General features: G+C 49.2%; 1 protein-coding gene across 3 annotated transcripts in view; it reads right to left on the reverse strand.

Annotated features, from left to right (window-relative positions):
- Positions 1-5,262: 5,262 nt before the first annotated feature.
- Positions 5,263-13,717, reverse strand: part of CLPB (ClpB family mitochondrial disaggregase) — a 147,826-nt gene continuing 139,371 nt past the window's right edge. The window contains exons 12-15 of one of the 3 annotated variants that reach the window (XM_074954454.1): positions 10,467-10,540; positions 7,801-7,920; positions 7,075-7,179; positions 5,263-6,443 (exon numbers count right to left, since the gene is read on the reverse strand). In XM_074954454.1, the coding sequence (XP_074810555.1) occupies positions 6,192-6,443; positions 7,075-7,179; positions 7,801-7,920; positions 10,467-10,540 (551 nt within the window). In that variant the 3' untranslated portion in view covers positions 5,263-6,191. The remainder of the gene's footprint in view (positions 6,444-7,074; positions 7,180-7,800; positions 7,921-10,466; positions 10,541-13,717) is intronic. The other 2 variants (XM_074954441.1, XM_074954449.1) reach the window with 2 other exon arrangements.

The raw sequence follows: 13,717 nt of genomic DNA on the forward strand, positions 1-13,717 counted from the left end.
GTCTGATGTTCATCATTTATTGGCGTCAACGCACCTGACGTTTAGGCCACTGATGTTTAGAGCTTAAATGTAGATTTAGGAGTCTAACTTTAGGCACTGAGGTTTGAAAATTGCAGTGCTAGATCCATGCAGTGGTGGTGTAGCCAGGCTGGCCCCAGGGTATTAGACAGCCAAGGTGGAGGAGATGGTATCCTTTTATTGGACCAGCTTCTGTTGGTGAGAGAGACCAGCTTTCGAGCTTACGCAGAACTTTGTGAAGAAAGCTGGTCTCTCTCGCCAACAGAAGCTGGCCCACCTTGTCTCAGTATCCGATACACACACATCTAATTATGATCACAGACACACACACACACTTAATTACAATCACAGACATAAAACAGCGAGTAAAAGGATAACCCCCCTAACCTGCATGGTGCTTGGTGGCCGATAGTCCTGTCTTTGTTGGGGAGTGGGAGGTCTGGTCCGACTAAGTGGGAGGGCTAGCTGGGTTTTCCCTTTTACAATGGTAATGGCTCTCTCGCAGCACACCCCAGGGATACATATGTATGGCCCAGCTCACCAGGAATGTGAGCAGCCAAACAGTGGTTCCCTTCCTTTTCATTCCAGCCCCTTGGGACACATTTTTCACATTTCTGTAACTAGTGTCTTTTCTTCTTTAGCCCCAGCTGACATGCCCAACATTGCGGGTGGCATGAGGCAGTTAGCCTCAGCTGCAGATAGCCTGGGAGTACTCCCCCGCCACAGACAGGCCCTGCAAAGCTCAGGGGTAAGATACAACCAAAAATCCCTACTCATGGGAGCCCTTGGTTATGGTTTGAAACAGGACGCGAGCACGAGCTGATAGGGGGAGACCTTCGTAAAGCAAGCCCCCGTGGATAGATTTATGGACAGCACCGAAAGGTGATTTGCAAAGGGGGAAATAGATTTGTTTGTGGCTTTGTGATGAATAAAGAAGCCCCCCCCCCAAGAATGTATTTCCCCCACGACCCCCTGTTGTAGCTTAGAAATGTCAAGTCTTGTCTTCTTAGTTTCTGTTGGAGGTGCCCTTGGAGGACTCAGATGTGGATCGGGTGCTTTCTCAAACCCCAGCAGAAGGGATCCTTCACAGAAGAGAACTCTGCTTCCAAGTGTCTAAACAGGTGTTAAGAGAAGCAGAAATAGAAGTAACAAAACCCAAATCAAATCCCAGCCCCTCTCTCATCAGGCTCCGTTTCCGTGGCACCTCGACCATTGCAAACTCCCACTTCTCCAGCCATCTATACAGTCTTCCAGCACAGATGAAACTTGACTTTCTAATGTTAGCAATTGGGGGTTTTTTTAAGGTGAGGGGGAACCAACAAAACCCCAAGATCTTCGCAGTCTTTCCTTTTTCTATCAGAAAAAAGCAAGAAAGGGCACAGTCCCAATGTGATTTCCCTTTGCAAGTCACCTTCAAAAACATTTAAGGGCCAAATTCTGCTCTCAGGTACCCCCATGCCATCTCACCAAGCCTGATCCCCACTACCTTTACACCAGCCTTAGGGCAGCCTAACACCAGGAGGGTCACTGTTCAAGGAATAGCAGGTCGTCCCCACCCCCAGTTCCAGGACTCTATTATTCGAGGATAACGTGTCTCCCGAAGAGAATACTGTGCATTCACCACGAGTGACTATGGCCCATTGGTCTGATCTATCAGCTTCAGCACAGTGATGTGTGATAGTCACTCCCAGACCCACTTTTCACAGCTGCTGCAGGATGCCCCTGCAAAGAACCTCGCTGCCGAAGAGCTGAGTATTCTCACCAGGATGATTTGGAATAGAAGGCTCTCTTCCCCCACCCCAGCCTGCTGCTGGGAACCTGCCTCTCTCCTGCAGTATGGCCATAGGGGCTATATAAGAACCTAGAGAGAAACTAGGGCCCAGGAAGTGGATCTAGACGAGGCAGCAAGGTCTTGCGGGTAAGGGCATAAGACTAGGAGTTGGAAGGTCTGCTGTCTATTCCCGCCTCTGCCGCTGACCTGGGGAAAGTCACCTCATCTCGCCTGCCATGTCAAATCAACAGCAAGCGTGAAGCCCCCAGTGTGAGTCGTGCGGCCCAAATGTCCTAGTCAGGCCTAACACTGGCGGCTTCTGGAAGTGGTAAAGCTTCGTTTCAGAAGACTCCTTCCTCCTGTTGTTCTGCGGCCAGGACTGGTAGACACTGTTCATAAGCAGCTATTCCTAAAGCCCCCATCGGTGGGGTGTCTGGGGCTCTCACAAGCATTAAGGGATGAACCCTCGTAGCCCTCCACGAGGCAGGGAAGCATTCGAATCCTCTTACAGATGGGGGAACTCCGGGGCGAGCAGGTTACTGTTCCCTGGTCAAGGTCGCAGGGAAAACCTGTGGCAGAGCCTGGAATAAAGCCCCTGGCTGCTGAGTCCTCAAGCGGTGCCCTTTGTCTATTTCCATTCACCAGGAAAGGCTGACAGCACTCGGGGGTTTTATCCTTGGTTCTCCCGCTGGCTCCCTGTGGGTCCGGCTGCAGAGCCCGCAGCAGCAAGCCTCCCCGTGGGGGCTGACTGACTTGGGACTCTTGGAGCTCACACTTGCGCTCTACAAACAGCCATGTAGACAGAGCTTTGAAGCCCCAGCTTGGGCTGGGGCTCTGAAAAACATCCCCCTCCTTAGGCTGCAGAGCCCGAGCTCCAGCCCCAGCCGCGAGTTCAAAGAGCTGTCTATACAGCTATGGTTCGAGCGCGAGCATGGGCCCCGCTAACCTGAGTGTCGGCCCAGGCTGGGAGGCTTGCTGCTGTGGGCAGTGTAGACGTACCCTGTATGACCCTGGATGAGTCACAGAGTCCAAAATCTCAAAAGCATCCACTAATTTTGGGTGCCCAGCTTGACACACTGTGGGCCTGGTTTTCAGAGGTGCTGAGCCCTGACCTGAAGTCAGTGGAGTCACACTGGTGTACAACTGGATCAGGCCCCGAGATTCAAGCTTGCGATGAATCTCTACATCAGCCACATCCGAACTGGTTTTGGCTCACTGCAAACATTTCACACAGCTCCAGTTATCGGTACATTGCAGGGGTTCTCGGTTCATAGCATAGGCTCCTACAGACTCTGCTACTGTAACTAGCTCCTTCTCACGTCCCGTTGTCCCATCATACAGTACCCATCTTGTATGGAGACCCTCCAGCTTTATAGCTACATTATAGAATCATAGAATCGTAGGACTGGAAGGGACCTCGAAAATCAACTAGTCCAGTCCCCGGCACTCATGGCAGGACTAAGTATTATCTAGACCAGTGGTTCTCAAACTTTTGTACTGGTGACCCCTTTCACATAGCAAGCCTCTGAGTGTGGCCCCCCCTAATAAATTAAAAACACTTTTTTATATATTTAACACCATTATAAAAGCTGGAGGCAAAGCAGGGTTTGGGTGGAGGCTGACAGCCTCGCAACTCCTTAGGTAATAACCTCACGACTCCCTGAGGGGTCCCGACCCCCAGTTTGAGAACCCCTGATCTAGACCATCCCTGACAGGTGTTTGTCCAACCTGCTCTTAAAAACCTCCAATGACAGAGATTCCACAACCTCCCTAGGCAATTTATTCCAGTGCTTAACCACCCTGACAGTTAGGAAGTTTTTCCTAATGTCCAACCTAAACCATCCTTGCTGCAATTTAAGCCCATTGCTTCTTGTCCTAGCCTCAGAGGTTAAGGAGAACACTTTTTCTCCCTTCTCCTTGTAACAAATTTTTAGGTACTTGAAAACTGTTATCATGTCCAGTGTCCCCCCCACCCCCTCAGTCTTCTCTTCTCCGGACTAAACAAACCCAGTTTTTTCAATCATCCCTCAGAGATCATGCTTTCTAGACCTTGAATCATTTTTGTTGCTCTTCTCTGGCCTTTCTCCAGTTCTTCCACCTCTTTCCTGAAATGTGGTGCCCAGAATTGGACACAATACTCCAGCTGAAGCCTAGTCAGGGTGGGAGTAGAGCAGAAAAATTACTGCTTGTGTCCTGCTGACAACACTCCTGCTGATACGTTGATTACAGACTCTCTCCCCAAGTTACCCAAGTGATTTGGCTGGTTTCCTATAGTGCTGGGCCTACCCTGAATTCTGATTCAGCTGCACTTTTAAAATCAACCTAAGCTTAAACCGCATTATTTGGTGCTGCCTTCTGCCTATCTTGCACCCCACGGCTGCAGCGTCTCTTAGCACTGGATATACTGACGATTTGGCTTGTTTTAACTTCAGCTTTTTAAGGCCCAGATCTATTCTATTTCAGGTATGTATGTGGCCTCCATTACCCAGGAGCTTTGTATGTATCCTCGCAACACCCCTGGGAGGAAAGGAAGTGGGGAACTACAGATGGGAAACTGAGGCACAGCGAGATTAAGGAACTCGCCCAAGGTCACTCAAGAGTTCTGTGGCAGAGCAGGGAATTATATTCAGCATTCCCAAGTCCCAGGCCTTAACCACTGGACCACCCTTCTCTATTCAGATTCTTATACAGCACCCGTCCCTGTGGTATCTGTGTCTATTTGTGACACCTGGTCTGTTATTCCTTATGTGCCCAAGACTCCTGTTTAAATCTACGAGGTTTGGGCCCCAAGTCACTTATCTGAAGGGCTTTTCTCCAGCTTTACTTTCATTTTATATTCATAATAATGACCTACCGTTACACAGCATCTTTCACCTGGTAGGATCCCAAAGAGTTTTACAGACTGGAAATACCAGGAAGGGGTCATTCACCCACCACTGAAACGCAGCCAGATTATAACAGCAGCTGGTTTTAGGAGAGATACTGAAGAACTCTGTATCCTACTGGATCCTGCAGCTAACCCTCAATTCTTGCAAAAAGTGCAACAGGATCTTTGAGCACACATGACTGTTTTCCTTCTCTGAAGCCAGGAGTAAGTACTCGGGATGTGTTCAGCGGGGCTCATGCTACAGACACCAAACCAAACCAAACGACTGCGTTGATTTGAATGCACAGAAGTGAGAGTCTTTAGGTTTGCAGGGAAGGGCATCCGGCACACAAATGTTTCACTTAGTGCAGGAATGGCGACATCTCTAACGGGTTAAGCCTTCTGCAGAGGGAGGACCTTACAATCGCTCAGGGAACAAATCCAATTTTTACTTAAAACAGACAATGCATCTTTCAATTCGTCTGGCCTGGGGAACTTTGCTCTGAGCTCTGACATCGCAGACAGCTAAGACGTTTAGGTTAACTCTGAAATATTTAATATTTGCCAGAAAGCGGACCTGCAGAGCAGAGACCATCTAGCCAGCAGCAGAGAGACGGAAGCGCGAGGAACAGCATCAGCATTCAGTGATTGGGTTTATACCATGATCTCACCAGGCCAAGACTGAAAGACGGAAACTTGCCTCTATTATTCATGGTTCCCATTTGAGAGCCGGCAATGGAGGGGTTTCACAGACAGGTAAGTTACTGTAGTCCACCATTACACCACTTGCTCCTGTTCATAAGGGAGGGGAAATCCCCATTTCCTTCCTACCAATCCCAATCCCTCCACCCTTGCTAGGAAGCAGAACGCCATATGAAGATTTTGAATTTTATTGAAATAAATTAAAGGATGCGTCTGAAGCCCATGGGGTTGGGGGGCACACGGTGACTGTGAAAACCAAGCCGTCACACAGCTAAGTATCTGATATGGCTCCTCTCAGCTGCAAAGCCATCCCCACACATTCTGCGGTTAGCTGTGCATAAACCCCTGTTCTCTCCAGAAATTCTTACTGGAGCCAGACTCGCTACAGCTGGTCTGACTTGGAATGCGCCTTTACTTCCACTTTGAAAACCCCTATGTGCTTCCTCTGACTTGAAGAGTTTCCACACTTCAATATAGCCACCCCCTCTCCACATCCTTCAGGTAAACCGAATGGCAGTACGGTGTGTCACTGGGACAGTGGCTAGGGTTCCAGACCGCGATAGAGGTGTCCGACCCTGACTCAGTGCAGACACGGGAGAGTTAGCCTACGGTCTCTCCTGCCAAGGAGAGTCAATAACAAAAAGAGAGAGTCACCTTCCAGAACCCCTCCCTCCAGTTCCAGGGGCTGGGATCCACCACCATTGTCCTTACTCACTGATGGGCCATTTTGCAAATTCCATGTCTCGTGGTTATTTTATTGATGACCAGTACAACTGGAAACGTGCCGCCACGGGCTGCTTTGGCTGAGCGTGGTGTGTGAGGCGTTCCCTATGGCTATAACATAAAGGAGATTTCATCAGGGTTCAGGGGAGCCTGGATGTCCAGTTTTCGGCTTTTGCTGTCCTTCTCGACTATCTCCAGCCGCAGCGTCGGGGCCTTCCTCTCCTCCTCCTCAGGGGAGGAGCTGTCCTTGGTTTTCAGCAGCTGTTTGTCTGAATCGTCCACCGTGATTCGCAAGGTGCAGCCTCTTGGTAGAAGGTCCTGCTCATAGGCGGCAGCTAATTGGTTCACAACACGACGCTCTACCTGTGGGAAGAAAAACACCCACCATTAGCAAATCTTCTGCCCTCTTAGATCGGCCTGGCAGGGGATCATAGAATCATAGAATATCTGGGTTGGAAGGGACCTCAGGAGGTCATCTAGTCCAACCCCCAAACAACCTGGAATCTGCAGGGGACACAGTGGATGACATCTAATGGGTCTCTTTCATCTCTAACTCCTAGGATCAGGGCCAACCACCACTCCCCGGGCTGGCGTTGGGGGAAGTGAACAAGCACTGCTTCGTTGGGTGAATGCAGTATGCGCACGGAGCGCCAAATGGCTCCAGCTGCTTCTGAACCCCTTATGCCTGGAACCCTTCGATCAAATAATCTCTTTGTGACTTTAATAGGTGTCAGAGTAGAAACAAATGCAAGACCAAGAGAGAGGTGTGTATCTGTGTGGTTTCAAAACGATCAGTCACTATGTTCTCTCCCTCAGACTCATGGTCACTGAAGGAACTTCTCTTCACAGGAAGGATACAAACAATAATCCCAGTGAAGAGTTTGCTGCCTCTCTCCGTGGCCTATCCAGAACGTGGGCTGGTGTGCAAGGGGAAGTCTGCGCTGCTGGGTGCAGAATGTAGACGACCAGGGCAAGGTAGCACATCATGCCTTACCTCGTGTTTAATAGACCGGGCGCCATAGTGCAGATTGTAGCCATCTGCCAACACATCCATCACCTCCCTGTCCCACAGCAACGTGATGTTGTGTCTCACTTTGGCCTGCAGGATGAGAAAGGGGCAGCATGTTAGCGAACTGTCGGGTTGGCTCCAGCTGCTCTCCTGCTCCAGGACATGGTTATCTGGAGGCCACGGCCACACCGAGCATTGACATGGAGGGATGCTGAGGTTACCACCCAGCCAGAGCTCTGGTGAAACAAAACTGAAACTGTATAGCATGGGCTGTGGGCCATGGGTGTCTGCCTGGCCTGGAGGGTCCTGAGCCGCACAGGTGTAAAGTGTAACTACCCAGGTACCCCACTCTCATTTGACTATAGAGCTAATGATGCATAACACATACTCCACATCCACGCCTCCAGAATTCACCACCCACAACCCCAGCATGCTGCCCACTCCATCCCCACAAGCCCTTGCAACTCAGCTCCATGTGCAAGCGGAGCAGCAAGTGACTCCGATAAGATCCAGGAAGCGTATGATGCTTTAGGGAATCCACGCTGCTCTGGTCCAGCGTGGTGTGGAGGAGAGAGGGGTCACCCCCATGAACTAGTCCACTTTGGCACAAGAAGGTTATAGGACAAAAGTCTGGTTAGGGCCCCCCGCTGCGTATGGATTAAGGGGAAGGTGAACCCCAAAGCAATACATTCAGCAATGGTCTAGTTTTACCCTCTTGGCCCAAAAGCTCAGCTCCTTGCTGACGAGCTGGATCAGCTCCGAGTGACAGAAGGGGAGAAAATAAACAATCTCGTTGATCCTTCCCAGAAACTCATCTCTTCGGAAGTGAGCCTGCAGACGAGAAAGAGCAAACATCATCATCAGCAGGCCGGAAATCCAAGCCACGGGACACTCTGGATAGCCACCGGCACTAGAAGAGGAGATCCCCAGGAAATCATGCCTGCCTCCAGACTGCTCTTTACACTGCCTCCCACAACACAATGTGTGGCTAATAACCACTGCACCAAGTGCATGCACCAGAAATGCCAGATCCCCGCCATCGAGAGCTTCTCACGCACTGATGTTTGGTGCTAAGGTGAGGGGTTAATAGGTCTAGAAGCATAACAGGAAGGGACTGAAAATCTCCATGTTCTACGTCCGGCTCCGACACTCGCTTGTATCATTGTGCAAGTCACTTAGGCCCCATTTTTCATAAGTGCCCACTGATTTTGCGTGCCTGACACTCCTGTACCACAGCTCCTGCTAATGTCAATGAGAACTGTGGGTGCTCTGAACCTCAAGCTCTGAGTGTCTCAAGATGGGTGCCTAAAAATGCAGGCACTCAAAATTAGAGGAGGCTTAAAAAATATTGGCCCAAAGCTCTCTGAGCTCATTTACTCCAGCTTTAAACAAATACTGCTCTACCTCAGGCGTGGGTTGTGAGGGTTCGTTCAGGTTTGTATAGTGCTCTGAAGATGTAACACACCATGCCATTGTTAAGTGTTGTTATTAATAGCAGATTTACGTGGCACAGGGCTGGGCAGCTGCCTACCACCAGTGAAACTTCCAGTGCGCGCTAGGTGTTGTGGGAAATGGTTTCTATTTAAAACTAGACAGAAGCACTGAAGAATACGCTCCTGGGAACTATCCTGTACTGTCTGGGAATAGTGAAACGGACTCGATGCCCTAATCAGTCTCTCGTCTCTGACTTCTACATGACATGACGCTGTTCTGGTCAGCAAGAGGCGATTTGATTCCAAGTCTACACAAGGAACGTGCCATCTGCAGTGAAGACAAAGCTTCTTGTTCGTGCTGGAAGTGCAAGTCCGGCAGCACACAGAGTTGCCTTAGAAACTTCTTAAAGAAGCTTAAGAGCAAAAGAACAGACGCTAAGCTCCAGAATTTGTCATTCTGACACATTACATGTGTTTTTATAGATATATATTTGGAACATGTCAGTTCTGTGCACGGCCCTTACGTTGGTGATTGAATCCTGGGCTGTAATTCGATTGGGAATTCTGCTGCCATCCATTAACCGGCTCACATACACTCACTGCTTATGGCAGCAGCAGAATCTCCTCCTCCTCCGAGTTAACCCCTCAGCACCGGGAGCTGTGTGTGTGTGTAGGAGAGAGAGACTGTGTGTGACACTGCATGATTGAGGACAACATTACTGCTATGTTTTTCATGGCATTGGGTTCAGCTCCCCAATTTGGCCTTGTCCGTACTGGGAACAGAACCACACCAGCTCCCCAGTATGCTTAAAGGCAGTTGTTGGTAGCGGGGCTCTAACAGGCTTTCCTGACGAGGGTTATTTGCCGTACCCCTGTGTATAAAACCAAGCAATGTTGATTAGCCGGAATGGGGCGGGGTGCCCATTATCCACTGCATCAAGCTTAAATGTAAAGGCTACCCTGGCTTACCTCACTGATCTGGTCTCTTATCACTTCTCCCCTTTTGCCAGTGATGCCATATGCCCCCATTGTCCTCTCCTTCCATAATCATCTCCGTGCCTTCCGCACGCCTCCCTCCACGCATGGAATACCTTCTCTGTACCAGCGGGCCAAGCCTTCTGTCTCCCTTCACTCACACCCCTCCAGACTCAGGCCCACATCTGCAGTGCCCACAAGAAGTGAGTCAAGGGCGTTATGAATAATCGGAGCTCCTTGCCATTCACTCCTCGGGGCCTTTCACAGTGGGCCAGGGAGTCCTGGGGAGAGGGAGGGCTTTTGTGTTGCTGCTCCACAGGCCGGCGGAAATGAGACAAGTCAGAGAACCCAGAGGGGAACCGGCCAGTGGCTTCCTACTGGCCAAATCAGCAGCAACACTTAAGCCATCCTTGGAGGAGGCCACTGTGAGCCCGTGCCTTCCACAAAGGCAGCCTGCGCGCCCCGTAAAGCCCAAGCTCACCCTCTCCCTGAGGTCTGGCTGTATTGAAACGGGAGTGGACAATCATATCATCGCCCCGGGCCTGGCTGCTCACCATGGTCCATTCCGCACCCTAGATCCCGCTTCAGCCGAAGCCCTCCCCAAAGCTCACTCCTGCTGTGTTGTTACAAGGAGCGCGACTCCGGGCTGTTCCGGGGACCAGCGCAGCCGTGGCGTAACTTAGGCAGCCCAGCCCGGTCTCAGCTGCCACCACCCAGAATCTCCATGGCATTATATGCTTTTCTGGTCCCCTCACTCTGCTGCAGCAGCACAGAGGCCAGGCCGGGATTGGGATGGGGGAGAATCCCAAATTAGTCGTTCCCCTCCCAGGCCGCCGCTAGACTGTAAACTGTCAAGGCAGAGACTACACGCCTAGCACACTTCTCGGTGATCGAAAATAAACAGCGATAACAGCCCAGGGATGAAATCCTAGGATATCTGAAATAGGCAATAAATAAAACCCTCTGTACCTTTAAGATTGGGCGAATAACATTCTCCTTGAATTGCTTCGAGATGGTTATCTTGTCAGTTATCTGGACATCATCTGAAAGGAGACAAAGTCACAGAGGATAAATGTCTAAGGCAGGGCACAGGATGCTTCTCATGTCTCACTGACCCCTGGAAGAGCGCATGGACATGGCACTTTGCACAGGAGTGAGGAAATGGGCTGGAACAGAAGACTGAGGCTTGCGGGAGACTCTGGAAAAGAGACCCAGGAAGTCCTCATACAAGCATGGGCATGCACTGCCACAAGGGCACTACGCTGCTGGCAGTGTGGCTCACTGCAGCTGCCTTTGTGCATGCCATGACCGTCACTTGCAATCAAAGCCCACCGGCTTCTCAAGAAAAAGCAGGTTAAAGAATTAGTGGGGTTAAAGAAAAAAGCAGGTTAAAGAATTAGCACGCATGGGAGGAAGCTTGTTCTTTGTACCCCCACTGACCTTCTACTCCATGGGATCCACCATGCCTGTCAAATATACGAGAGCAAATGGCCTCACTATGCCTGGGGTGCACGGAGATCTGATAACCCAGGGACCCACCCTGGGCCAGCTGCATATACCAGAAGGGACTACCGCTCACTGATGATACTTACTGTGCATGGGACCCTCTCTACTTGCTCAATACTTGCTCTCATAATCCCAGAGAGCTCTCAATTCATCTCCGTAAGGAGACCTCTTCGATAACCAAGGACCTGGTCTGGCCTCCACAGATTATCTATGGATTGTGGATCAAATGTCATGACCGATGCTGATTACATTACACACAAAGTACCCTGCCGTCTAGTGTTGTTATGCTTATGGCTGTCATACCTGATCAGTCAGACATACCGGCGTAGGCTCTGCACTAGTTTCCGAGCTCTGCATTTTTCAATCTCTTTAGCAAACAGCAAAACTTGCACTTAGCAATTAGCCGCTTATGGCCTAAAAATCTCTCTTCATTTCTCTCTCCCTCTGCAATTAGTTAACTACATTATTTAATGCAGCAGTGTTTGTTGAGCTATTGCTTGTGTGAAAGACACTATGGGGAGAATTTCTGAAAGCATGCCAATGGTCAGCTCTTTTGAAAGTCCCATCTTATATGCTCTAAGGGCTGGATTCTGAAAGCCTTACCCACCTGGCTAATACCATTGGCATTCATTATTCACGTAAAGCTATGGCAGGCGGGGCCCTAAAGCGGCACTGTTCTGCTATGGGTATCTGGGGACAACTGAAGGCCCTGGTTTTTAGATGCAAATCTCCAAATGGTGCAGGCCCTTTGCTATCACCTCTTTTCCCCATGTGATACCAGGGCAGTTGAGGTTACCTGAGGTGCTGGAGATAACTGAAACCCAGGCTAAATGGGAGGCGTTCTATGTGATGGCCCCTGAATTCTGGAATTTGCTCCCCTCCATTGCCATGACAGAGCCCACATGTGTTGATGCACGGATGTTTTCCTGGTGGAGGCCTCATTGGGTACAGGGGTGGGGAGAGAATCAGGTTGAGTGGGGTGGGCGGGTCTTTAGATTCAGACCCAGGACCACTTTGTACTTTTATGCATTCTGTAGTAAAATGTGGTACATAAGCCTAGAGCTGGCGATACAAGGGGGATTTTAAATACACAACAAAGTATTTGGCATGGTATTCTTCCACTGTGCAGGCCCTTTGTAAGATGAAGGTTGAACAAAACAGAGCAAAGGTGGTAACCTCTACGCACAGCTTCTTCACGTGTAACACTTGCTGCTTTCACAGACAGATGTAACCATACTGCAGAAGCAGCTCTTTCTTCTGTTTATCCAGGTGCTTGTACTGAGCTCGTCCCCATAACATCTCAGCTTTGAAAGCTGAGAACTCAGAAAATTATAAGGCGGCAGATGAAAATCTACTGCAGCCAGACTTTAGAGTCCAAAACACATTTTGCAGCTTGTCATTCATTGCCGCTATCTCAGTAAATTGCACTAATCTCCCAGAAATTAAAATTCAATTCTTTCCTCATTTAGAAGGTGGCACTTGGCATTTTAAAATGTTATTCTTGAAAGTTCAGTTGCAAATGTGCCTTGTTCTTTACCTATTTTGACTGACTATCAAAGGTTCTGTATAAAGTGAGTTCTGCCACCTACCACTCAAGATAAAAAATGCGGGAGAGCGAGCGAGCGAGAGAAGCTGAGAAACATATGTGGCCAGCACTAAGAATTAAAAGTTTTTGGTTTCATGAAAGTGTGAGTTGTGGGGTTGTTATTCCACACTGAAGGTTTAGCAGATCACTCAGAACGAATTCTCAGCCATTTCTAGTGGATTTCCTAGTTAGGTGAAGTTCTCATTGGAATGACCATCTGCGATGATGCTGTATATGTGTGACAAGAGCGGCCACTTCTCCAGAAAGCTTAAGATACCAAAAAGAAACGAAACTCTTCTCACACAGATAGTTAAGCATCAAGAATAAACAACTGCTCCCCTAATTACCAGCCCACTCTACAGATGACAGTCATTACAGCTGGAGTGCTGTAACCACTACCTATCCCGCTGACCAATATTGTCCCATTGTTTCCTTGTACTCCCCCATTGGTCTGTCTGTGTTCATCCATTGTCTCTTGTCTTATGTTCAGTTTGTCAGATCTTTAGGGCAGGGCCTGTCCTTCTGTTCTGTGTTTGTACAGCGCCTGGCATAACGGGAGCCTGGTCTGTGACTGGCATTCTTAGGTGCTATGATTATAAACAACAACTACTAAAGACCAGGAGCAGCAGAGGACTAAGGTGTACATTTGAATTCTCAACCACTGCCATTACTTACAAACATGGTTTATTTGAATTTTTAAAAGATGCACCCTCTCCATCACCCTATGCTGATGTTCAGTAAGAGAAAGCTACTTGCCTGTAATTCTGCTTCTTTGAAGATCATCTCACAGGATCCTCACTCTTGAGTCTGACACTTCCGGCATGAGTCAAGGGAGAACTTCTCTAGCTCAGAAGTTTTTGGCGCTCAGAAGCAAGAAAGGGTAATGCAAAAGGCCCTGCTCTGTGCTCGTTAGACACCCATCACCATCACAGACCCTAGAACCATCCAGCCAGTTCAAGAATTGTGTGGGAAGCAAGAGCGCCTCAAAAACTAAGCCAACTGGAAATTGTACCATAAAAATGGACAAACAAATACAATTTCTATAATTTAAGAAAAATTCTAAATAAAGTATGGGCCCTCAAGAGCTGAGTAATCAGCCTTGGAGGGGAGATGGGTGGGTAGGTGAAGG

Source organism: Natator depressus, chromosome 1 (assembly GCF_965152275.1).
Source record: "Natator depressus isolate rNatDep1 chromosome 1, rNatDep2.hap1, whole genome shotgun sequence".
Classification (NCBI taxonomy): Eukaryota; Metazoa; Chordata; order Testudines; family Cheloniidae; genus Natator; species Natator depressus.